General features: G+C 40.9%; 1 protein-coding gene across 2 annotated transcripts in view; it reads right to left on the reverse strand.

Moving 5' to 3' along the window:
* PHACTR4 (phosphatase and actin regulator 4) overlaps positions 1-25,879 on the reverse strand; it is an 86,758-nt gene that overhangs the window by 24,616 nt on the left and 36,263 nt on the right. Inside the window, exon 1 of one of the 2 annotated variants that reach the window (XM_033157873.1) lies at positions 16,601-17,011. The exons of the other annotated variant lie outside the window; for it this stretch is intronic. Within the exon in view, the coding sequence (XP_033013764.1) occupies positions 16,601-16,646 (46 nt within the window). The 5' untranslated portion in view covers positions 16,647-17,011. Of the gene's footprint in view, positions 1-16,600; positions 17,012-25,879 lie in introns of those variants that run through there. 2 annotated transcript variants of the gene reach the window in all.

The raw sequence follows: 25,879 nt of genomic DNA on the forward strand, positions 1-25,879 counted from the left end.
TCAAATCACATTTAAAACGCACCCAAAGAATACTGGGAACTGTAGTTCCGTGAGGGGCAAGCTACAGTCTCCAAGATTCTTCTGGTGAGGATGTATTTTGAACATGCTTCAAATGTATGGTGTGTACACAGCCATAATGTGAGGGAGAAACAGAGATACAAAGCCAGACAAGATGACTCTGAAACCTTCACATAGCCAGGCGTTGTCAAACAAGAGCATCAAGGAAAACAGTAGATACGCAAAGTCCAATATGTGCGTGCAAGAGAAGGGAGAAATGTGTTCAGAAATCCATTATGTGACCTCTGATTCACAAACAAAAATACTTTCTGTTGTACTGCTTTGCAAGACGATCTTTGCATCGAACCAGCCAAAATGATCTATCTTATCAGTAAAGTTACATTATTTGTTTTTTTCCTTCCTATTAAAAAAAGAAAGAAGGTGCTGATATCCTGGGCCAAGAGTAACAATCTCAGGAAAGCAACACAATAATCGCCTCCTACTCCACCTACTGTTCTGGCATTTTCCAAACATTTTCAAAAAGGAAAAGAGCTCAGGAGGGGAGAGTTGACTTGTGGGGGGAAAGTTCTGCAATTTGACGCACCCAAATGAGTACAACAAAACAAACAGGACTTGGATATGAATCCCGAGCCCAGATAGATTATCCACTCATGCAGAATTTTTATGTTTTCTGCAACCTTGGTTTGATTGCCCAACTGCGCAGTGAGACGGATGGATGGGAAGGGGAAAGCTCCTGAAAACATGGATCAACTGATGGCAAGGCTAGCTGCATAAATGCCTCCACTGGCAAGCAGGTGCCCGTTTTATAGACCTCAGGTTCACCAATAATTGCTCCTGTCTCTGTGTCCCTTTTATTTATTTTTATTTCATTTCAAACATTTCAAGCACACTTTGATCCTACTTTTTCCAGTTCTGAAAAACTTCCAAAACCAATAGTTAAAATAGTTAAAAGGTTAAGAGGGGCAGCTAACCTTTTGTGGCCATAAGGCCACACTCACTCTTGGGCCAATCCTGTAGGGGGCCTCATGACAGTGGTGGGTGTGTTCACCCCACACTCTTGCTCTCTCACACACAGGTATACAGCCTCACCCCCTTAGCTGATCCATGCAAACCAGCTGAGGTGGAGGTTGTTCTCACTCTCCACTTATCAGATGATCAATCAATCTAATGAAGAGGGACACTTTGCATACCCATCAAGGCACTGGACTGGCTGATTGGTTTAAACCTCTCCACCCACCCCAGCATCATGTATACTCTATACTGTATGTTATTTTTGCAGCAACCAATTTTGGTGAGGTCTTTGGTGTGGGGTATAAATACTGGCTTCATGTCCAGATGAGTCCCCCACCCCCAGAACGAGTTTGCCACTCCTAACACAGAATGAAAACCAAAAAGAAACAATTAAAAGAGGGGGGGGGAGGAAGGGGCCAACCAAACAATAATCAGCAGACATAATCAAAAAGCAAGTCTAGCCTTTGAAATATTATCTACCAAAAACAGGAGGAGGGGCACTCTTTCCTATTGTACTATTTCAGCCACTATATTTTTGGAGTGATTTAGCTTTAATGTTGTGAAGTTTCATTTTACTTAAAAGTGAAAAAGGTATCCGTTCCCAATAAATAAATCAGGATATTATAGGAGTCCAAATGTCACAAGTCCCCTAGTTTAGGAGCTCAGAACAAACATTATACCCTATGGGTGCAAAACCCTAGAAAGATAATAGCAGCACTATTTCTTTCTTTTTTATAAGATTTTATTATTTTCCAATAAGACAAAGAGAAAACAAAATGCAACATCAACACAAAACATAAGAAACAATAAAAACATAATCAACATTAAACATAATCAACAATAAACATAATCAACATTCAAAACAATAACAACAATAAAAACATGAAAAGAACATATACAAACCTTAACCAATATCTATCTTTGTACATTTCTTGTTTCTAACTTCTCTGTTTGGGGACTTCCCCCGTTCCCTCCACTGTCTTCAAAAAACAAATACTTCTTCAAGGTAGCTTTATATATTGTTCAATTCACATTTGCCCAAATTTTAATATACTTAGCTTTTACTTAGTCAAATATCTTAATAACTATGTATCTTATCTTGGCGACCTATCTTAACATATTTTGACACATACATCTTTCACATAACAAAAATTCCTCTTACCATTTATATCTAACACATATCTACCAAAGCCGATATTCTGTCTAATTCTGCTCAAATATTCAGTTTAACTGATTTAACTAAATAGTCTTTAAATTTTTTCCACTCCTGCGACGCCTTCCCCTCCCTCTGGTCCCGGACTCTGGCAGTCAGTTCTGCGAGTTCCATGTATTCCATCATCTTCATCTGCCATTCCTCCACCGTTGGTATCTCTTCACCTTTCCATGTTCTTGCCAATAGAATTCTGGCTGCTGTTGTGGCATACATGAAAAACACTCTATCCTGACTGGGTATCTCTTCATTGGTTATGCTCAGAAGAAATGCCTCTGGTTTCTTACAAAAGGTAACTTTCATTACCTTCTTGAGCTCATTGTAAATCTTATCCCAGAAAGCACTTACCGCTGGGCACAACCACCACATATGAAAGAAGGTACCTTTCGCATGTTTGCATTTCCAACATACATCTGACATTTTGGTATTCATCTTGGCAATCTTAACTGGTGTCAAATACCATCTATAAACCATTTTCATTATGTTTTCTCTTAAACCATGACAAGCAGTAAATTTGATACCTTTTTGCCACAATCTCTCCCAGTCATCCATCATAATATTATGTCCTACATCTTTTGCCCAATCTATCATTGACGATTTAACCAATTCGTCTTTTGTATGCCACTCTAGCAGAAGATTATACATTTTGGAAAGGTTTTTAAAGTTCGATTCTATCAGTTCTGTTTCCAGTTTTGATTTTTCTACCTGAAAACCAACTTTTTTGTCCATTTTAAATGTTTCATAAACCTGGTAATAATGCAGCCAGTCGGGGACCTGACTTTTTACTTGATCATAGCTTTTTAGCTTAAAAGAGTCCCCTTCCTGCTGCAATATGTCCATATATCTTAGCCAGTTTGCAGACATATTCGGTCTCTTATATGCCTTGGCCTCCACTGGAGAGATCCATCTAGGAGTCTTTCTCTCAAGCAGGTCTTTGTATCTAGTCCAAACCTGATATAGGGATTTTCTAACTGTATGAGACTTAAAAGTTCTGTGGATTTTAGCCTTGTCATACCAAAGGTATGCATGCCAACCAAACATATTATCATGTCCCTCCAAGTCCAGCACATCAACGTTCTCTAATTTAAACCAATCCTTTAACCAGCAAAAGGCCGCAGCTTCAAAATAAAGCCTTAAGTCCGGCAGGGCAAAGCCTCCTCTGTCTTTAGAGTCTGTTAAAATCTTAAATTTTATTCTTGGCTTTTTGCCCTGCCATATAAATTTCGATAGGTCCTTTTGCCATTTCTTAAAGCAGTCTAGTTTGTCCAAAATTGGTATGGCTTGGAATAAAAACAGCATCCTTGGTAGGACATTCATTTTAACCACTGCTATTCTTCCCATTAACGACAATTTAAGTCTTGTCCAGATCTCCATATCTTTTTTTATCTCCATCCACAATTTTTCGTAGTTGTCCTTATACAGGTTCAAGTTCTTGTTTGTGAGATTGATACCTAGATATTTTACAGATTTAACAAAATTGAGGCCTGTGGCTTCTTGAATTCTTTGGATCTGTTCTGCACTCAAATTTTTACCTAAAACTTTGGTTTTCTGCTTATTTAATTTGAAGCCAGCTACAAGTCCAAATTGTTCAATTAATTCCAAAGCTCTGGGGACACTGCTTTCTGGTTCTTGCAGGGATAACATCAAATCGTCTGCGAGGGCGCGTAATTTGTATTCCTTCTCTCCCACTTTAATTCCTTTTGTCTGTTTATCTTTCCGAATCATATTTAGAAGGACTTCCAGGACCGTAATAAAAAGTAAGGGGGAGATAGGGCACCCTTGTCTTGTTCCTTTCTCTACTTCGATCTCCTCCGATATCACACTGTTTACAATGACTTTTGCTCTTTGTTCTGTGTAAATGGCCTTAATGCCATTTAAAAATTTTTCTCCAACTCCCATCTTTTCCAAATTCTTTTTCATAAATGTCCAAGATACTTTATCAAAAGCTTTCTCTGCATCAACAAACAATAGTGCCGCATCTGTATTTATGTCTCTCTCCAGTTTTTCTAAAATGTCCACAATAATTCTCGTGTTATTACTTATTTGTCTTCCTGGCAAGAAACCTGCTTGGTCTCTATGTATGTAGTCTTTCAACACTCTTTTCAACCTTGTAGCCAAAACATTTGCAAAAATTTTATAATCCACATTCAAAAGGGATATTGGACGATAATTTTTCATTAGAGTCTTATCTGTATCTGGTTTTAGAATCAGTGTGATAAAGGCTTCTTTCCACGTCTCTGGTGCCCTATCTCCTTCTAGTATTTTGTTACAAACTTCTCTTAACGGCTGCGATAGCCAATCTTTCAATGTCTTGTAATATTTTGCTGTTAGTCCATCCGGTCCTGGAGCCTTCCCCAATTGCATGTTGTTTATTGCGTCTTCTATTTCTTGTGTCGATATTGGGTGGTTGAGAGTTATTAATTTTTCCTCTGGGACTTTTTGCAATCCATTCTTTTCCAGAAATCGGTCTATCTCTACTTCTTCTATCTTCTCCTCCTTGTACAGTTGCTTATAAAATCTCTGAAAACACCATCTGATTTCCTCCGGTTTCTCTACGTTTTTTCCATTTACTACCAATTTACTGATGACATTTGCCTTTTGTCTTTTCTTTAATTGCCAGGCTAGTAGTTTTCCACATTTATTAGCAGATTCAAATGTTCTTTGTTTCATCATTTTCACTTTCCATTCAATATCTTGATTCATAATATTCGCATATTGGGATTGCAAGTATTTAATTTCTTTTTGGATTTTGACACATCTGGGGTGTCCTCTTAATTCCTTTTCCTTTTCTTTAATTAATTTCAGCAATCTCTCCATTTCTGCACTTTGTTGTTTCTTCTTTTTTGCCTTTTCACTAATGAGGAATCCTCTCATTACCGCTTTACTTGCATCCCAGGCAATCCTTTTCTCCACTTCTGAAGTCCAATTAATTTGAAAATATTCTTTCATCTTTTTCGCCGCTCTATCTACTAGCTTGGTATCTCTCATCAATGCGTCATCCATTCTCCATCTAAAAGAATCCTTGGAAATCATTTTTAGGTTTACCTGTACCGGATTATGGTCTGAGAGCGTTTTAGGGCCGATTTCTGCCTTTTGTAATTTTGGAGCCAATTCGTTCGAGATCCAGATGTAGTCTATCCTCGACCATGACTGCTGAGATTCGCTGAAATACGTTGCCTCTGTTTCTGTGGGATTTTTTAATCTCCAAGAGTCCACCAAATTCAAATTGTCCACCATTTCAAAGAAAGTCTTTGGGAGTTTCCCATCATTTGTTAATTTTGTTCTTTGAGATCTGTCCATTAATGTGGAAACTGCCCCATTAAAGTCTCCAAGGCAAACTACCTTATAATCCAAATAATCCAGCAGCAAGTCATGTATTTTTTTGTAAAAAATCGACTTTCCATCATTTGGTGCATAAAGTCCCAGAATCAAAAATTTTTCGCCTTGTACGTTAATTTCAATTGCGATGTATCTCCCTTCTTCATCTTTAAATAGCTGTCTTGGGCTATATTTCTCCTTTGCATAAATCACTACTCCTCTCTTCTTGACCTTGTCCGATGATATGAACTCTTGGCCTAATTTTTTGTTCTGTAGTAGTCTTCTGTGACGCCGGACTATATGGGTTTCCTGTAAGCATATTATATCCAAATTCTTCTTTTCTATGCTATAAAACACTCTGCGTCTCTTTGGTCTCTGATTTAATCCCCGAACATTCCAAGTCATTAACTTGAGCGCCATTTCTTTGTTTATTCCTCTCCTCCAGTTGCCTGTCCTTTCTTATCTTATCTTGTTCTGGATCTTGGCTTGGTCCTGGTAGTCCCGGCGGTGGTGGGAATAGCAGCACTATTTCATCATATTGTCACACTTTGCATACTATAAAATACTATAAAATATTCAGACAATCAACAGGTGTTGTACACCATAAAGTGCTGTTACACAAATCCTTCCAGCTTGTTCAAGTGACTATATACAGTGGTTTATGATGCAGTGAAAGTAGAATGCAATGGATACGGTTTGAACATTATAAAATCAAGCTTCCAATCCCCATTTAAACCTCACTTAATTTCCTTGACTAAATCTTCCTCTCACAGTGTTACTCACAAAGCATTTTTTCCAAGAACAGCAGCAAGGTAAAGCACTCCGCACACTGAAAACCATAAAAACCATACTGGTGATAACCACTTAGAAATAAATACATTTGCTCCTCTCTCTCTCTCTCTCTCTCTCTCACACACACACACACACACACACACTAGGGAAGCTCAAACCAACAGGATACTAGATAAAGGACAATAAGACATTCCAGAAAAAGAAGACTGAGCAAGGAAGGCATGATTTCCACATCACATTTTACTCAGAGAACAACCAGTCATCAGATTCCTTTGTCTAACTAAATGAATGCCATTAACTTCATTAAAATGTGCAGGAATGGCAAGGAGGTGATCAGGGAAACAGAAGCACTTCCAGGATGCACTCTCTCCCCTCCTTCTGCTATAACCTATAACAGTAATCTGTAATGCAGATGCTGACAACCTGGATCCAAACATGGATCAACAAAGTGCTCTGTGCAAAGCCTGCTTCTTTCCACACACAAGGGGAGAAGGAAGGGTACTACCAGAAGAAAGGAAAGAAAAATTCATTCTGCATCAGGGAGATGCCTGCCAGCAGTCAGAAACATTAAATTGCCAAGAAGTGTATTCACAATGCTCATTGGAGCATTCTGAACTTTTGTCTGGCAAGAAATGGTGAGCAAACATTTCCAAGCCTATTCATGGCCAGTAATGGCGCCATGCAAAACAGCAAACACCTACCCTGTATGTTGTGACAGAAGACCAGCAAAGTTGACCTCAAAATATAATTGGGATGCACTTCAAGTACCGGTACTTTTTGAAACCCAGGATTTGATAGGGCGTTCCAGAGCAAAACTAGCTACCGGTATGTTCCCTCCTTAAAATGAGATTTCTGGTCCTCTAATTCATGGATGGCACCCAAAGTTGACCTGCCTGCCACTTCTTCACTTTCATATAAAGGTTAGGAGGGTTTCTTTTTTCCCCTTCTGCAAAACCCTCTGGATGTCAAGATAGAGCACTAAACAAAACAATCAATTAGGCAGTTTAAGTGTCACAATTAAGCCAGCTTTTGTGTTTATCACAGCTGCAATTCAATACAATGCCTGCATTGCCTAGAATGCACAGTTTAACAATTCTGCTTTTTACTCTTGGGCTTGTAATATTCAGAGACGTTGACAAATAACCTGTATGCAGTGAAAAACAACAGCAGCATGGTTACAATTTAGAATAAAAAGATAAATGCATGGCCAAACCACCACTTAACCTAATGTATACAATAGTTTGCCCTTTATTCTGGCTAGTTTATAATTAAGAACAGTTTTCCATCATCCTAAACAAGATTGACACAGAATTATGTTAAAATGCCCAATGAAGTCCAATAAAAACTTCTAGATGCTATTCTTATAGCTCAGAGTGAAAACAGATGTGACTTGGGAGATCTGGGGTTTTGATTTCCCCGCCCCCTCCAAGTTATTACCCAGCTGGAGAAACATAACACAGATATGATACAGGTAACTGTCTTTTCCATCAGTAGGATTAATAACAGCAGGATTTGGGGGGGGGGAGAATGTAGGTAAAAGATTACTGCCTGTTCTAATCCATCACCACCATTGCAGCACACAGCTGCTTAAGTTAAAAAAAGAAGTCAAAACAGTTCATGGACCTCCCACCCACACCACATCTGTTTTGGCCTTTAAGAGTTTATTAACATTCACTTCCACTTATTCATAGAGCATGTCTACAGTCACGAATGCTCCCATAGTGGCTTGCGTACAACCATTTGTAGCAAGACAGTCCCTGCCCACAGGCATACAATCTAACAGCATGAAACAAGAGGAAAGGTGGACAAGGAGGGAAGAGGAAGAAAAGGAAACTCAGACACGGATGCTTAGAAGTTAAATAGGAGGTTTTTTTTATAATGACCAGCTGGGAAGGAAACAGTTCAGGGGCATGAGGTGCTTTCAGAAGAGCTGATGGGATGAGTGGGATACCATTGACACAAACAGAAGAGCCACTAAAAGATCCACCTTATGAAGCAACAGTGTATTCTGTTTGTTCTGTATGATTAATTAGTGGGTGAATCAGCTGCTCCCAGTATGCTTTAGGAGTGAGGCATTTCAGGTAACTGCATTACTCAGAGATGGCTTACGCACTGAGGTGATGGGGTGTGTGTTCGTTTGGAATCCCCCTGGAACAAATCTGGATCTCGGCAAGAGTAGAGATGAGGCACGTGGCAACACAAGGAAGCAACTGCACACTGGCATTTCATGTCCAGATTTGGAGTTCTTAAAAAAATAAAGCAATAGAAGGGCTTTCATAAGGCCCCTCTTGGTACCAATCAATCTTTGTTGCGTAAGAAAGAGCTTCAAAGAGCACGCACCAACTTCACGTCTGAGTCATGAAGTTGGGAAAAAGTCTGGACAGGAATACACACATCAGTGCCTTCAGGAAGACACAACAGGTGGAACTGAGAAATGGGAAGGGCTGCAGCTCAGCTTTCCCTGCCAATGGCCCCAGGTTCAATTCTTTGCATTTCCATCTCTAAAGGATCTCAGGTAGCAAGTGGTGGGAAAGACCTTTGAGATCCAAGAGAGTTGCTGCTAGTCAGTGTAGACATCACCAAACTAGGCAGGCCAGCTGTCAGTAGAAGGCGGCCTCTCAATGTATGAATTTATTCTCGTGTTGAGTAAAATAAAAACCACAAATGCAAACACTAATCAAAGTGGTTCATAAATCAAAAAATATTCCAGGAAAACAGTACTGTATACAGTAAAACATTTAAAACTATTGGAAGACACATATCCACAACAACATTACAACTATAACATATGTACTACAACAGATGAGCACTACAATACCTGATCAACCACCTGAGGAAAATTTGCACCTTTTAAGAAATTCTTATATTTATATACTGCCTTTCCTTCAAGGAGCTTAAGGCAATGTACATTGCCCTCCTTCATTTGATCCTCACAACCGCACCTTGTGAGGTAGGTCAGGCTGAGAGTATGTGACTAGCCCAACCCCCAAGATACAGTGAGATTCAATATTGGATGGGGATTTAAAGTTTACCTTAACTCTAGTGTCCAAAGTGTATGAAAATATCCAATTCAATTGCCCTAGCAATTAATTCAGATCCCAATTCAGTTATTTGACTTTTGTGCCACAAAAATTCTTTGTGCAAGGTAGGAAGGAAACCCACATAAAGCAGATGTTTAAAAGTCAAGCACAATAAATAACTGTTATGCATAATCTTGCTATAAATTTGGTCCCAAAGAATAAAGATACAGAGCAGGTAAGATCAGTTCTTATATCAGACCAATGTCTCCTTCCAATGGAATATTCAAGCTTTTGCACTGCACAGATTCTGAGAAAGGTGAGTAGTAGAATATCACAATCTGGATCATATCATACATTTTTAAAAAAACAGTTCTACTGTGCCTGTTATTCCCAATATGTGTGAACTTTTAAGTACCGGTACATTTGGCAACAAGGTTACCAGAGCAGACAATCTAAGTAAGTGTACGTTTATAAATTCATGACCATCTTTTAATCCCAAACAACTTCATACAGCAAATCAAACATTTTACTATGTTGGTACATATTTTGAACACAGATTTATTTATTTGTTGAAGTATTTATAATCCACTTTCATAAAAGTATAACACGGTGGTATACAACATACAAGATTATAATCAAACCAGTAAAAGCACCAGTTTAAACATCAATAAAAACACCAATAAAACATCAGTAAGTATTGGTTGGTTTAAACTAAAGGAAGGAGGAAGCATATTGCAACAACCTGCCTAAACAAAGCAGTTTTCAGGAGATGTGTAAAAGAAGGTAGGAACGATTCCTGTCAAACCTCCACTGGCAAGGAGTTCCACAGGGCAGGGACTGCCATACTAAAGGCCCTTGTAAAGGCCAAACAAATCTCAGGACAATGGGGAACCACTGGGGAAGTGCCCCATCAGAGGATCTATGATTGAGATTGGAGCACTCCAGTAGAGGTACAATGAAGCATCATAATTCTCTACGGGTTGATTCACGTATGTAATCAGTGAGAGACACACAAGACAAATGAGCCAACAATCACAATTACTGAGAGGCTGACACTTGGGTGACATGGCATTTCTGTTGAAGATTATTGCTCTTGCATATACCAATAAATATGAATTATGAACACTGTGAAGTGGGTCACTGGGACCTCAGCCTCAGACCCAAAGGCAATCTAAACCAAGGAGTGGTTTTCGTAAGCATGGCTCACTGGATAGCAATTGCTGGATCTGGGAGACGAAGCTTCACCTACAGCGAAAGACATTTGACACAACACTGTTTCAGCATTATATGTGTAAAGAAGAACCTAGCAGGACCTGCAACAAAATGTTGCAGTATATTCTCATTTTCCACATAGGTGTACTCCAGTGCAAGGTGCCAGGTAGCCTTAGTGTCACCCAGACAGCACCATAAGCAGAGTTTCCTGTTCTCTTTTCCAACTGACCCTCAGCATTCCATGGCTGCTGAGTATGCTCAGTGCCCAAGAAGATGTTTTGGTGGAAGGGTTGCCCACTTGGCTTTGATTTTTAAAATATGTTGTGGGTTTTTTGGGTACTTCCACAAACCTTACTTAATGTTCCCTCAGTGGTCCTGTTTTTGGCTCCACTCCTGACACCACCTACTACCTGAATTTGCTATTAGAGGAAGCAGCAGCAACACGTTTGATAACTGACAGGAAGATAAATTTAGAGTACTGCAAGTACCCGCACACCAAAATATTTTTTTATCGAAGGACGGTTTATCACTATTTGTAGAAGCCATATCAGTTGTTCAAGATGAATTATTTTTTAGAGTTCTATATAATATAAGGCACTACCATGGTATACTCAGTCCTAATATGAGAGAGAGATTTATTTTAATTGTTTCTAAGCTGCACAGTCAGATAACACATGGTGCACCCATCTTGCTGAAGCGAAACAAGTCTGAGTCTGATCAGTGCTCAGATGGCAAGCTGCCTGAGAACCTGTGCACAGCCCCTTGACCTCAATGATGGACCTCAATGGTGAAACATAATAAAACAATGTGCCTTAAACACCTTCATATATTTTATTAAACAAGAAGCTGAAACTTATGTGAATTTGGTTCACAAATGTAGTTCTGGACACTCAAGTAACAGCAACCTACCTATACATTACACATATCGCCCAACTCTCCTCTTTAGGTGAAGAAGAAGAGACAACACACAAGAAAGGTAACATGGGAACATGCCAAGGACAGCTCTCATCCCAAGAGGTGTATCGACAGTTCTGCTTTTCATTCATTTTGAGAAAGGTGTGCATCTGGAACACCCACTGCTTTCACACCAAGGCACATTTTTCTATTGACAAGTTGCTTAAAATTACAATATTCAGTTATAGTACTAGGCAAAAAGGGAATGGGAACATTGATAATATTCCACTGAATAGTGGTTCTAAAGGGGCAATTCATTGGAAACACACAATGGGATGGCACAGGTGTGTAGTGACGGCATCCACCCGCAAGTAGAGGGGAATGAACAACAACAGTTAAATATAGTAATCCTAATGAATTAAAGCACCACATTTGGTCAAATAAACTGGCTCACTCTTATTTTTAAGGATGTTATGAATGGCTGGATGACAGGGACTGATGCAGTTGAGATGCTCGTATCACTTCACCATTCAAAGACTTCGTGAGCATGGACTGTCTGGTTCTATCACTATTTTACCCTCTTCTTTTTTTTAAGCTTTCTTATGTTATGCAATTCAGAAGGGTAGCAAGGTTAGTTACATCAAACACAGGAAGGAGTCCCGTGGCACCTTAGAAACTACCAGTTTTGATGAGGCATGAGCTTTTGTGGGCAAGTGTTCACTTCATCCAATACATTAACATCAGCAAGTAAATTAAACATACAAATAGATATATGCAGAACAGACGTGTGTATGCACTCATAATTCAGGTGAAGGCAGCACTTCTTGCATCTGATGAAGTAAGCTCTAGCCCTTGCAAATGTATGCCACAATAAATCATATAGTCTTTATCAAGCCACAGGGCTCTACTTTATATGACAAGTCGTATGTCCCCAAGTGATGAAAAAGGAAAAAGATTACAAATGCAGAGCTGTATATTTTGGTAAAGTATGAAGCACACTTGCTCCATAGCAAGTGGATTTCTTTCAGGCCCAATACCAAGACCACAAAATTAGGTGTAAAATTAGTATAATGCATTGCACCAGCAGCAGGTGCCAACTTTGGACATCACACCAACACAGTCATCATGCGGCTGATGTCACCAAGCCAAGAAAACCCCATGATGACAGACACATCAGTGAAAACCTGTTATGCAGCACAGTAAGCCAGTAGTCCTTGGAATAGGAACAAATACAACTCAACGACACTTCACCTTTGCATTTGCTCTCACTTGAAGCCAGCAACAATTCTTCTGAGGTCACTACAAAATAACACACACTTTGCACCCTAAAATGCAGCAAAAGAGGTCTTACTCATACCAACCAACAGTGCAATAAAATCTAGGAACACTGGAAGCTGCCTTATACTGAGTCAGAACACTGGTCCATGTAGGTCAGCATTCTCCGCACTGACAGGCAGTAGCTCTCCAGAGTTTCAGACAGGGGGTATTTCCAGCCCTACCTAGAGATGCTAGGGACTGAATTTGGGACCTTCTACATGCAAAGCGGACACTCCACCACTGAGCTATGGCCTTCCCCATGCAAGCCTTTTGTACTGTATTGATGTAGTAATATAAAGGCCGTGGTATTTCCATTTTTGCTCTTTCATTAAGGAAGCCTTTTCACATGCCCTCGACATGGCATACCTTCTGCCAAAAGTCATATTTCTCATTCAGAAACTGCAACTCCCATATGATTAAGAGCAGCAGTCAGTTTTGAGACACCTACTCCATTTAGGCATCTGAATGATTCACAGGGAACACTGCTCCCATTTTAGACATGTCTTGCCATCTACATGTACCATCTGAATACTTCCCTGTTTCTTGACAGCAAAATAATATTTTAAAGAATTTGTCATAATTATTTGCCTATACCAGAGGTTGGGAACCTGCAGACATTTTTGGGCTATGGTTTCCGTCATCCCTGACTAGTGAGGTGGGTCTTCTGGAAAAATTCGAATTGGAAACCTATGCAAATTACTGAGTAATTTCCATAGGTTTGGGAATATGTCTAATGTCCTAAAGAGTGGTCTAATTTAGCATGTTTATTTTACTTGTACTTAGCAAACAAGTTAAAACAGTTTGAAACTGCCAAGATTGCCTAATAATGAATTTGCAGTTGGCATTCATTCTTTGTTACTAAAGAATTTATGAAAGAAAAGAATCCCCACAGAAAAACAAAGCAGTGGAAAAATTTCCACCGCCCATTACTGTCCCTGACAGTTGCCATCCCAGATGGAGTTGGAAGTCCAGCAACTTTTGCAGGGCAACAACTTCTCCACCCCTGGGCAATACCTATTCCAACACTACTATTCCAACACTACTCACACCATTTCACAAACGATCACCTTTAAGTCAGATAAGATGTGATTATATGTCCTTTAAATGGCTATACAGATGTTATACCAAAATTCTGGCAGACAAATACATTACGGGCAGTTAACATTCTTATTTCATAATGCTTTGTGAGCTCTGCAGCCTAGTAGGAAAAGGAAATCACTTGTTTCCACAGCTGCTTAATTATACTCTGAAGTTCAAGCTCAAACATGAGAATCAGTTTGGGTGGCACTTCTTTTCATAGGGAACCTAAGAACAAGTCAAGGATGAGTCTCTTACCTGAAAACTGGACTGCCTCACATTATGTTTGCTCAAATGTTTATACAACTATCATGATCTGAGTGTGGGGAAGTTCATCCCCACTCCCATCAAAGGAAAAGGGCCTATTATGTTGTTTCTTTGGCTAAAAATGAAGACAATAAAAGCATATGCATTTTGCAAATTAAATAGCACTTTTCCACGGTATTAACATCTGATTTAAAAATGGTTGTTTCCATCATTATAGACTTATTCAATACTATCCACAAAGGCCACATACACAGGCTGCATTAGGGACAAAAATGTGTTCTAATCACTTGTGGAAGCACAAGCAGATATAACCATTTGTGTGCCACAGTAGAAATGTTAGAATTCCTCCAGGTGACATATTTATGAAGCATTTGTTCCGATTTATTTTTATTTTTATGCACAAACATTATGTGGGGGTTAGATTACATTTGGCCTTTACGGAGCAATCATTCTGATTTGTTTGTGGGGTGGTTATATGACAACCAATATTCATCCCAATTTGCTTGCAGGGGTGTCTTCCCATTATTTGTTTACCAAACCTTTTCAATGCATTTCCCTGCCACCTTCTAGATAGCAAAAAGACCAATTCTTTTTTTAAAGTGGTGTGCTAGAGCAATGTGGTCATAGAATGGTAGAGCTGGAAGGGACCCTGAGGATCAGCTAGTTCAACCCCCTGCAATGAAGGAATATGGAGCTATCCCATACGAGGATCAGACCTGAAACCTTGGCATTATCAGCACCACACTCTAACCAAACTGAGCTATCGACACAGTTAGGTCCTTTATTCCACTAACTATGCAAACCTAAAGTTCTGAATACCTCCCACAATACATTGGTAGCAGTCTGCAGGTACCCTTAGTTAGCTATAGCAAAAGCATGCGCGCGCACACACACAAATATTGTGGCACTAACAGTTTTATTGCACCTTAAGCAGGAACTAGAGTCCACTTTATCAGCTGCCTCTGAAGAAGTGGGCTTCAGTTCACGAAAGGCAAAATACACCTACTAGCCTTTTAAAAGCCAAAAGACTCCTCTTTGTTTTAACTACTAATGTACCCCCCCACACCAACCAGCCAATGAAAATACAAATAAGGTGCTTACTGGCTACTACCTTTACAAATAAATAGGTTAATACTAAATATAGCTTGCTAGGGGCTATGACACAGATAGTCAATATGGTGCTTCTCAGGTGTTGCTAGAACTCTCATCACCCCTAACAACTGGCCGGAGTCCAATAACATCAGGAACACACCATGGTGGCTCCTCCTGATGCAGTACATCCTTCCCCCTGCCCTCACAAAAAGTATCTTAAAAATCAGATGAATCACACAGAAAGATAGCCACGTAACTCATACAAGTCAATCTAGAAAATATATTTAAAGTCCACAAACCATCTGAATCGGTCGTCACCTCAACTAAAACCATCTGTAAAATATTTGCAGGGTCAGTTTAAGGAAAAACTAGTAATTTGGCTTGTGTTACTATGTAAATGTTTGTGGTAGATATACAGAAAGCCTCAACTGCCAAGCCCCCTTATCCAGCCCTTATAGCATGGAATGCCAGGCGACAGGGTGAGGCCCACCACGCCATCTGGGGAGCATTACAGATGGGATCTGAAGTTGGCAGCTACACCCTCAATCTAAGTAGGAGTGGGGAAAGAAGACAACTGATGCCATCCCACTGGAAGAATAGTGATAAGCCACATGGGAGCTCTTGAAACAAAAAACAAAACAAACAAAAAATCCCCAAATCAAAAACTCACTCTGCTTCCACTGGACATTACTGGCTGGAAGTTCTTCATTCAAATGCATTCTCTTCCTCAGCCCCTTTGGCAAAGTTAGGTAATCTTAGACTCTGGACTTTAAATGGTCTTACCAGCAGGGGGAGGGTGGGCTTCTCTAAATGGTAATGTGTTTTACTTCACCGCTGCCCTCCCCCAAATAAACACTTGTACTTCCACAACATCAGATCACAGATGCAATTTAGAGCCAACACAGATTAAAATATCCAACTAAAGATCAGTCATATTGGAGAGGTAAAAAGACAACTCAACATCTGATCCTTAGTATGAAATGCTTAATTCCAGCCAAACGCACAACATGTTGCTATGCTTGCTGCTGAACTCTTTAAAGCCAGCTTTTCCCATCACCTGACCATTTTGGCAGCAAAAAGCAAGATCAAAAGGACTGGTTCTTAAGAACGCGGCACATAAACTACAACACCCCCCCCCCACCGCCCACAGTGAAGCAAGTTAAACAGTAAAGTGTATTCCAACCCAAAGGCCTTTAATAAATAATATTATTTTTTCTGGATTAAGAAAACAATCCCTTTTTGTCACTTGTTGAGAACTGGAAGCCCCTCTGAGCTGAGTGCAGGTTACACAATCCTCGCATTCTTTTTTGAGCACACTTCACCTGCAACTCTCGCCCTGCCTACAGCCGCAGCTAGACCCTCCATTACTCACCTGAGGGAGCTGGATTTACCGGTCTTGAGTGGCGCGTCTGCCCCATTATGAGAGTCTTCGAGGTAGCTCAGGGAAGGAAGAGAAAGAAAAGAGAGTCTATTCTGGAAGCAGACATTAGCCTTCAGAAGATGACAAGCTAACTCCACAGGGTGAGAGCGACGGAATTGTCTGGAGTCCGGGGAGCAGAACAACAACAGCCAGAACTCAGGAAACGGCCAGGGATGTAGGTCGAAGCACAAACCCCTCCTGTATTTCCTGTACCCCTGGGCCAGACACTTCGCGATTCTCATAAATAAGCTCCCATGCCAGCTCCTTTCAAGGAGGAATGCCTGTCATTCCACAGTGCGAACTCTGTTTAGGGCTGGATCTCAGGAAGGGGGGCGGAGTCTTCCAACCCCAGAAGCCAAATAAATCAACACCCCTTGCTCTTTAAAAAGCAGGAGTTTAAATGCTGTAAGGGAGTGGAGGAAGGATCAAGAGAGCTCGAAAGAGACTTCAAAGGCAGGACAGCTTTTACAAAAACAGCACCACTACCTAATTGCCACTGTTTTGCTATTCGGAGAAGAAACCTGAGCTTCCCCAGCCCCGTTGAGGACAGATTTAAAAGACCAGTAGACACAGATCCAATAAGGCTCTTATAAGGTGCTCTGTTTTGGTTTGATTCTGCAGAGCAACAAATAAAGACTTAATTAAACAAAAAAACAGGGGTTTTATTGGATGTGGGTGTGCTTAATTTCTTCTGTACCAGCATGGACGTGGGCACTGTGATCTGCATGAAAAGGAAATGTGAGCTGAGGGTGACAGTGACTTTACTAATACAGTATATCAATTGTGTGTGCCTCCTATGGGACTCATAAAGCTTGCAAAATCTGCAAACAATTAATTGGACTAACCAAAGGGATAGTTTCATTCTTATTCAGTATGTGTTGTCTTATTTAACATAACACATGTCTTGTGTAAGACACGTAGTATGTGAGAAACAGAATTCCCTCTAGTATCTGATTTAAAGCACTGTATGTGTCCATGATCTGCCAATAATTTAATTCCCACCATTATGAAACACTGATATAAGCCCTGTGCATGCATCTGCCAGTGTACAAACTTTCAATTAAAGTGGTCCTTCCTAAGGAGATGGCATTTGTTTTCATGGATTGTGGCAAGTTAGGCATAAGACGAAGAAAGTTAGTGTGGAAGGAAAATGTCCGGAGGGGGGGGGGAGCAGGGAGGAATCTCACTCCTCTGGCTTCAACACTCAATGCAGTTGTTGAGCTTGCTTTTCCTTCCAGTTGAGATTTCCAACCTAACAGATGGATAAAACCCCAACTATTCCAGATTCCAAGACAGATTCAGCTGCATTGCACTTCACTAGACTTGGAATCTATATTATGGTCAATTAAAGCACTCAGCTTCATCAAGACACTTCATTTAAAGCTCAAGTTGTTTGTTTTGAAACATACAAGAAATCACCCAGACACTAAGTACAAAGGTGGCAACGTTGAGTCAGCAGAGAAAGAAGAGTTTGGGAGAATGGATTTCCTCAGCCAAAAGGGATGATAGATGAAATAGATTGATGATTGATCAGTAGACAGATGACAGTTGTCTGGTGGCCCATTCTCAGAGAACACTGAGGTCTATTTAAAGCACTAGGTTTTCATTGTTAAGATACAGGTTAAATCCAACAGATGAATTCCAAAATGACCAATTCCATTTGTCATTTAATTTTTTTAAGGGAACAATTACAGTTAATTCAAATATTTGTTTTCAATTTTTGTGATAGTGAGCTTCTATACGCAACGTTTAATACTGAATCATCCTAGACGGAAGTATACTGCACCAAACAAGTGGGATGAACTTCCAAGTGAATGTGCCTAGCATTGGGGGCGGGGGGGGGGGAGAGAATTTGTATCTAGAAATATTTGGCTTGCCATAGGTCCTGTAAAATGGCTCACAACTTCCTGTGTTGCCCTGGCAAAAGGCTGATTTTGCACACAAAAGCAATGATGAATCCCACATTTCTACAGTAGCTAACTTGACTATATTTTGGTTAATGTCTGAAGGGCATTCATGTGTCTCAAAACACTTAGTAAACATGCCCTAGGAGCCTGTGCTAATTGCTGCTCTTTGGGACACATTTACCACACCTTTTCAGTCATGTTAATGCCTTTTGAGCATTCACAATGGAAATGAAGACTCTGCATTTTGCTGATATCTGAAGCAACCTTGATTGAAGTCAGATATTACACTTCTCCTGTCCCAATGTTTCAATAGGCCAAAGGGAAGCTGACCCTGTCAGATGTCAAAGCCTCATTAGGGAGTGTATGGGGTGTTAGGGGAGGGATAGTACCTCTATAGTGGGGGGGACATCATGCTCCTTTCTGGGGTAGTTTGCCCACCTTTGGTTCCCACCCTGCAGTTAGCTCTCACCTGTGGCTCCTAGAAGCTGTCAGCATGTGACAGCAGCCTCACCACAGAAACAGCTTCGACTGGCAGGCTAAACCAGGTGAGGGTAGCCAATGGGTCTCAAACCCTCAGTGAGTTAGTACGTGAAATTAGCATGAGAAAACAGTGCGGGGCTGAGATGGGGGTCCTGTCGTCTGGACAGCCCAGGACCTCCGTATACAATGCCCGGGCTTGCACCTTGGGGAGATTACTTTGGTGCTGCTAACGCAGCGGTTTGATTTCTCCCCCAGTCGCACTCCATTGTCTCTTGAGACAGACAGGGGTCAACAATTAGGAAAGACAGTCTCATACTTTAGGAATCACTGAAATATTGAGTGGTCTTCCACAACTGCGGAACTGAAGGATAGAATTTCCATTACCACCTCAAAAATTGTATCTTAAAATAATGAGGTTGAACTACAGACTTCAAAGATAAGCAAATTTATTTCAATAGGAGCAGCAAGGTTAAATGTGGTCAATACAAGTAAACAGAGCAACAGCAGCTTTTTCTGCAGTGACAGTCAATCTTTAAAGCCCTTCAGCAAATTTTATTAAAACCAGTTTCATCAGGAAGACCTGCGTTCAAAACCGTGCTGTGGCTTAGATTTACTGAGGGGCTTCCCATGATCTCTGCACAGTTTTCTAATAAATGAGGAACTAAGATCTCCCTTTTTAAAAAGGTGTTATGAGGATAAGAAAAATGTTGCTACTTGTCAAAAGCTGGAGGGAAAGGATGGGTTGCACCTTTAAGTCATCATGATAAATTCATTAAAAAAAAAAAGAACCGTCTTTTCTTGAGCATATTGGGAATACTTCATTACTGTGTCACTGAGTTGCCCTGGAACACTATCCAGAGGCTGTACTGAACACAGTTGTGCTTCCATCTCTTAGGAGACAAACTCCTTCCCTATATCTGATTAATACATTTAACTGCCCAATAGCACAGTTCTCTAGATGGCTCACAAAGATATAAAAATATTAAAAATTAGCTGTACCCGGCCACGTGTTGCTGTGGCTTAGTGTGTGAAAGGTTCTGGACGTGGCCTATCTCGGTGTCGGAGGCAGCTTTTTGGCCCGGCCTGGCTTTCGAGGTGGGGGCGAAGGCGTCGGAGGCGATTTTTGGGGCTGGCGTGCCTCTCGAGGCAGCGGTGGAGACGGCTTTTGTGGCAGACTGGCTCTGGAGGCGGTGGCGGCTTTTGCGGCTGGGCTTGTTCTCGAGGTGGTGGCGGAGGCGGCTTTTTGGGCTGGGCTGGCTCTCGAGGCGGCGGGTTTTGGGACCGGCCTGGCTCTTGAGGCGGTGGCGGAGTCGGTGGCTTTTGGGGCCATCCTGGCTCTTGAGATGGTGGCGGAGTCGATGGAGTCAGCTTTTACTTCTAGCCTGGCTCTGGGGGAGGCGGTGCAGGCTGGAGGCAGTATGGGGCGTCGACTATGGTGGTTTTTAGGAGGAGGAGGAGGAAGGGGGTGGGGCAGGGGTGTGTGGTGGTGAAATGAGATGACGTCTGTGGTTTTGACGTCCACTGGAGGGCGCTATATTGTTTTGCATAAAATCATGTTTTTACCAGTGAAAGGTGTGCTATCTGTACAATGTAAGTACTCACAAACACTCCCATATGGCCATGGAACATTGTGTCCAAATTTCAACGGAATCGGTCAAGCAGTTACGGAGAAAGGTGATCGGTCACAAACATCCACCTTTTACATTTATAATATAGATATAATAAAAATAATTGCTGCAGAAACATTTGCAGCACAGGGACATCTAAATCCAAATTCACAATCAGTGGGATAGCAATTAGATTTTTTAAATAAGCCTTATGGGGGGAAGTCTTCATCTGACCCTGGAATTACCTTTAAAAAGGTGTCAGGAGAGTCTCTCTTGAGGCTGCTGCTGCTGCTTCTCTCTTTCTTTCTCTCTCTCTCTCTCTCTCTCTCACACACACACACACACACACCCCATGGTGTAGGGGCAGTTTACGGATCCGTACTCCAGCAGCCCATTGTGGATCCTCACTTCTGCCTCTATTCCTGAAATCCCACTTGGGAGTGGGTTAAAAATACCTCCTTTACTCAGTAACACTGTTCTTGATCATTGCCTTCAGCAGAGGTATAAATATTTCAGGAAATGTTAAGTCATTCATACAGTCAGTACCAAAGAAATGCCACAATAGCTGATCTGCAACTATTTTGAACCACCCATCAATAAGACAAGCTATTTATAGTCATTGGTCTCACTAGGCGGGAATCTGTATACAAAGCAACTTTCCTAAAAGCAAGCATCTTAAGATTTAAGGAAGTTTGTATTAAGCATTAATTACTTCCAAGGGTCTCCAGGTCTAACTGAGATATCCATCTTTACAGCACACATTCAATGGCCAAAGTCCAGTGGCAGCACTAACTCAGGGACCTCCATATATCAAGGTGAGTAGCTCTCATACCCCAGTTCACAATGTGCATAACCAGATTTCAAAAGCAATCAAGATATACCTATCGAGTAAACAGGACCAGATTACTCCCACATACCAAGCCATGCATGATAAGCAAAGGCAAACACCATCAAGCTGCCACCACTTATGGAAATTAGAGCCTTGAAGAACACAAAAAAACACATGCCTTCCAACATTTCACAGGAAAAACAGGGAGACTTTTAAAAACAGTTTTTACTGTCTGACTCTGAACCCACCATTGCTAAAGGCTCTTATTTCCCTGTTGTATCTCAAAACTCTTCTGTGACTAGCCAATGTTAGAAACTCAAATATATAAGCTAGGCTCCAAATGGCTCCTTAAGCCAAGGTTGCAGTCGCCAAAATGCAATGTTTAGTTGCCATTTGTGGGCAAGATGGCTCTAAATCTTATTTTTCAAATGATGGTCTGACTGTGATTGATTTTCAGTTAAACATCTGACTAGTTCAGATGACAACCTTGGGCTAGGTTAAGAACTTTGAGAACTGAAGAAGGAAAGTAATATATAACTGATAGATATACCCTACAGATGGGGTTAAAGAAATCAGCCCTGATTCCAGCTCACTGGAAGGACAGATCCTGAAGTTGAGGCTCCAGTACTTTGGCCAGCTCATGAGAAGAGAAGACTCCCTAGAAAAGACCCTGATGTTGGGAAAGATGGAGGGCACAAGGAGAAGGGGATGACAGAGGATGAGATGGTTGGACAGTGTTCTCGAAGCTACCAACATGAGTTTGGCCAAACAGCGAGAGGCAGTGAAAGATAGGCGTGCCTGGCGTGCTCTGGTCCATGGGGTCACGAAGAGTCGGACACGACTGAACGACTGAACAACAACAACAACAGATGGGGTGTTAGTTTGTGAAAGCAGTCCAGATCCAATGATCCTGAGATGGTGATGTCAGGTGCCATCCTGGAACCCAGGCATCTTCACTTGTTGTTGCTGTTGTTGTTGTTGTTGTTGTTGTTGTTGTTGTTATATCCCACCTTTTCCCCCGACAGGGCCTGAAGGCAGCTTAGAGCTGCAATTCCATTTATCTGTTGAAGATGTTGTACACAATCCCTTCCCTCACACACTTTTTTTCTACAACAACCCTGCAATAGAGTAAGGCTGAGAGGTTAAAACTGGCTCAAGGTGATCGATGTTGATGTGTATATGACATCTATGTGTGCAGGAGATCAAACATGGGAGAAGCTTCCTGATGTAGAATATGCACTCATACTTAACATGAGACCTAGGAGAAAGCTAAATACTGAAGAACTCAAGTGGACAGATATCAACTCTGGCAATATTTTTAAAGGGCATCTTCAAATTCTTTCCAAAAAGAAAAAAATGGTGTTATAAAATGAGAGAGAGAGAGAGAGAGAGAGAGAGAGAGAGAGAGAGAGAGAGAGATACTAGAAAAACTGGGGCTGTCCCTATAGATAGGAAAAATTATAACATTTACATATTGAAGAAAAAATGTTAGTACCTCATACCTTCTAATGTTAGTACCTCATACCTTCTAAGAAATAGAAACTACAACCAACCATTTCAACAGAGTTCAAGAAAAATTAGAGAGCCTTAATTGCAAAGTAGTACCTACAGAAAGTTGCAAAAAGTTCTCTGATTTGTAATTTTGTAAATTAAAAAATAGCTTTTTGTTGGTTCTGGGGGGTCTTCTGGGTTGTTTTGTGGCAGGCTTGCCTGGATATTTTATTTCAAAAAAGCACAGGGAAGAAAGTTCTGCTATTCCACCCACCACAACTGAATAATCTGAATAATAAGCAGCTGAATAATCTGAATAATAAACAAGAACACCTACAACTAGATAAACTTAGACCTGCAGATTCACAGGGATGAGCAAAGCATGATTATTTCCCATTTGAATTCATCCACCCCCAAGGATGGCTGGAAAGACCCTGCTAAAAGTATCCCTGATGTGGGATTTTGGAAAGCCTTTCCAGCAGCCTTTAGAGAAGGACACTTGTATGGAAAATAATTGTGCTTTGTGCTTCACCACCCACCTGTGTGTTCAGGAATCCAGCACTGGGGTTCTTCTAGGTATTTTGGCTAATACCTGGGACCCACAGGATCAAACTCCTACACATATCCATAGCCTGCTGAGGTTGTGCAACTTTCCCTCACATCCTCAGTGAGCCCTTGGTCATGGCCCCAGTGGTTGCTCACACTCAGCACCCAACACTTACTGCTCTAGCAAGCTACCTGGTTGTGCTTAAAGGCAGGATCCGTTGGCCCTGTCTGGCAAAGTTTAACCCACATTTGAAAAAAGGGAAAATGTGAACCAGTACCAATCCCCCCCCCCATTCTCTGCAAAATCCTCCCATTAATGTCACAAAAAGGAATTCAACACTAATTGCACCTGAAGCTTTTAGTTTAGAAGTTGCTTTGAGGTCCCTGGAGCCACCTGGAGGCCCACAGGATACTACAATAAGGAATGACTAACATTCTTTTCCTTCACTATTGCAACACAAACATTTTCAGTGACTCAAACAATCAAATCCATCAGATGTTAACATGGGAGGATCCTTTCGTCAGTCCTGAACTGTCAGCTGAGGATCAACAACAATGGAGCAATTGCTTTACAACTATCTCGGCAACAGGGACCCCACAGATTAGATAGATAGAAGATCCAAATTGATGAAAGATTTTTTTTAAAAGATTCTTACTGTCCGATGAATGCATCACTACTGGATTTATAAACATTCCTGGAGGGAGCTCAAGGCATGGAGAGGTGGAAACAAATAGCATTCTGAACATTCTTAAATAGTTTTGCTCTGTTTCATCAGGTTCTCCCCTCCCACACTCCCCCTTTCCAAGTGCCCACTTTGAAGGGCTTTTAACCTGCTTGTTGGATTTTCCTCTGGCTTTCATATTTTGCTAGACCAAGCATGTGACACCTGTCAACCTTCGGATGTTGCAGAACTACAGCTTCCATTATCCCTGACCAATGGTCATGCTGGTTGGGGTAGATGACAGTTGGAGTCAAAGAGCATCTGGATGACCACAGGTTCTCCATCCCTGACAAGTGAAGGCCTGCTTTCTCATGTTCCAAGATTTGGATGCCCACACCTTAAATCTCAAAAGAAGGGCCAGCCAATGTGGCGTATCCAAATACTGTTGGGCTCCAACTCCCATCAGCCCTGCCTGCCAGCAAGGCCAATGGGTGAGGGATGATGGATGCTGTAGTCCAAGAGCATCTAACCACCCCAACCTCTTAAATAGTATGTAAATGGAGAATGAGAATAAAGCACTTGCACTCATTTTCCCCACATAATATACTAAATCTGAACAAATTTCCACTTAACGGTATTTGCCTTCCCCTAACCCTAGAGGAAATAAGGCTGCCACCGTGCACACACACACACACACACACACACACGTGTTTGTGTGTGTTTGTATGTGTGCGTGCGCAAATTTTATGCAATTGGTAACAATAAGACCACGTTGCAAAAGCTCAAGAAGAACATTTTACATTTTGTTTTTTGACAAATCCCAAAGGAAAAGAAAACGACAACTTCTTAATTTAGCAAAAATGAGTTTTTAGGTATTTCCTCCTCCCACCATGGCGGTATTTAATATTTCCCCATTGAATTTGGCAAAGAAAACATTCCAAATTACAGTAATGCAATAAAGAAAAAATGTCTTCTAAAAAACAAACAAGCTCAAGACCCATTTGCATTATGAAAGAAGATCCTGTTTTGGAGAAACTGATTTCATTGGTATCACACCCCTTAAAATATTAAAGACTGCAATGTTAGAACCATGACCACTAACTACTACAAGCTTACCCAACCAATTCAAAACTCCAAGCTCTACCAACAGCTTCCGTAGTCCAATAAATCCAAAATTCCATCAGAATGGCTCAACTGCAACCACAAATTCAGCATGAAAGGGAGCCAAATTCACTTTGGGTTCACTCGGACACACTGTTCATATTATTCCAAATACTAGAGAGCTCTGAAGGATACACAGGTGTCTAAATTTCACAGTCCTTAAACAAGCTTGACAGCTTTCATCTTTCAATGCCAGGAAGTGACAGTCAAACACAGATAGAATAAAGTTGTGCCAATAAATATTCAGTTTGGTTGGCTGAATTCATGCACTCTACTTCATTAAGAAAAAAAATAGAATAAACCCAACAGAACTGCTAGGTCTAAACATGAACTATGGTAAGTCATAGTTTGCAAGATACACTAATGATTATAATCAAATCAGTCAATTTTAATGTCCATACTATTTCAACTTGATTTGCAATCTGATTTGACAATTTCACGGCTGGCTTTTAAATCCAACTCTGTTTATTTATTTTCTTCCCCTCCCCCTGCCACCCCCAAATCAAGGGTGTTACTTCTCCCTGCCCCACCTCCTTATTTTATTTTTA

Source organism: Lacerta agilis, chromosome 8 (genome assembly GCF_009819535.1).
Source record: "Lacerta agilis isolate rLacAgi1 chromosome 8, rLacAgi1.pri, whole genome shotgun sequence".
NCBI classification, from domain to species: Eukaryota; Metazoa; Chordata; class Lepidosauria; order Squamata; family Lacertidae; genus Lacerta; species Lacerta agilis.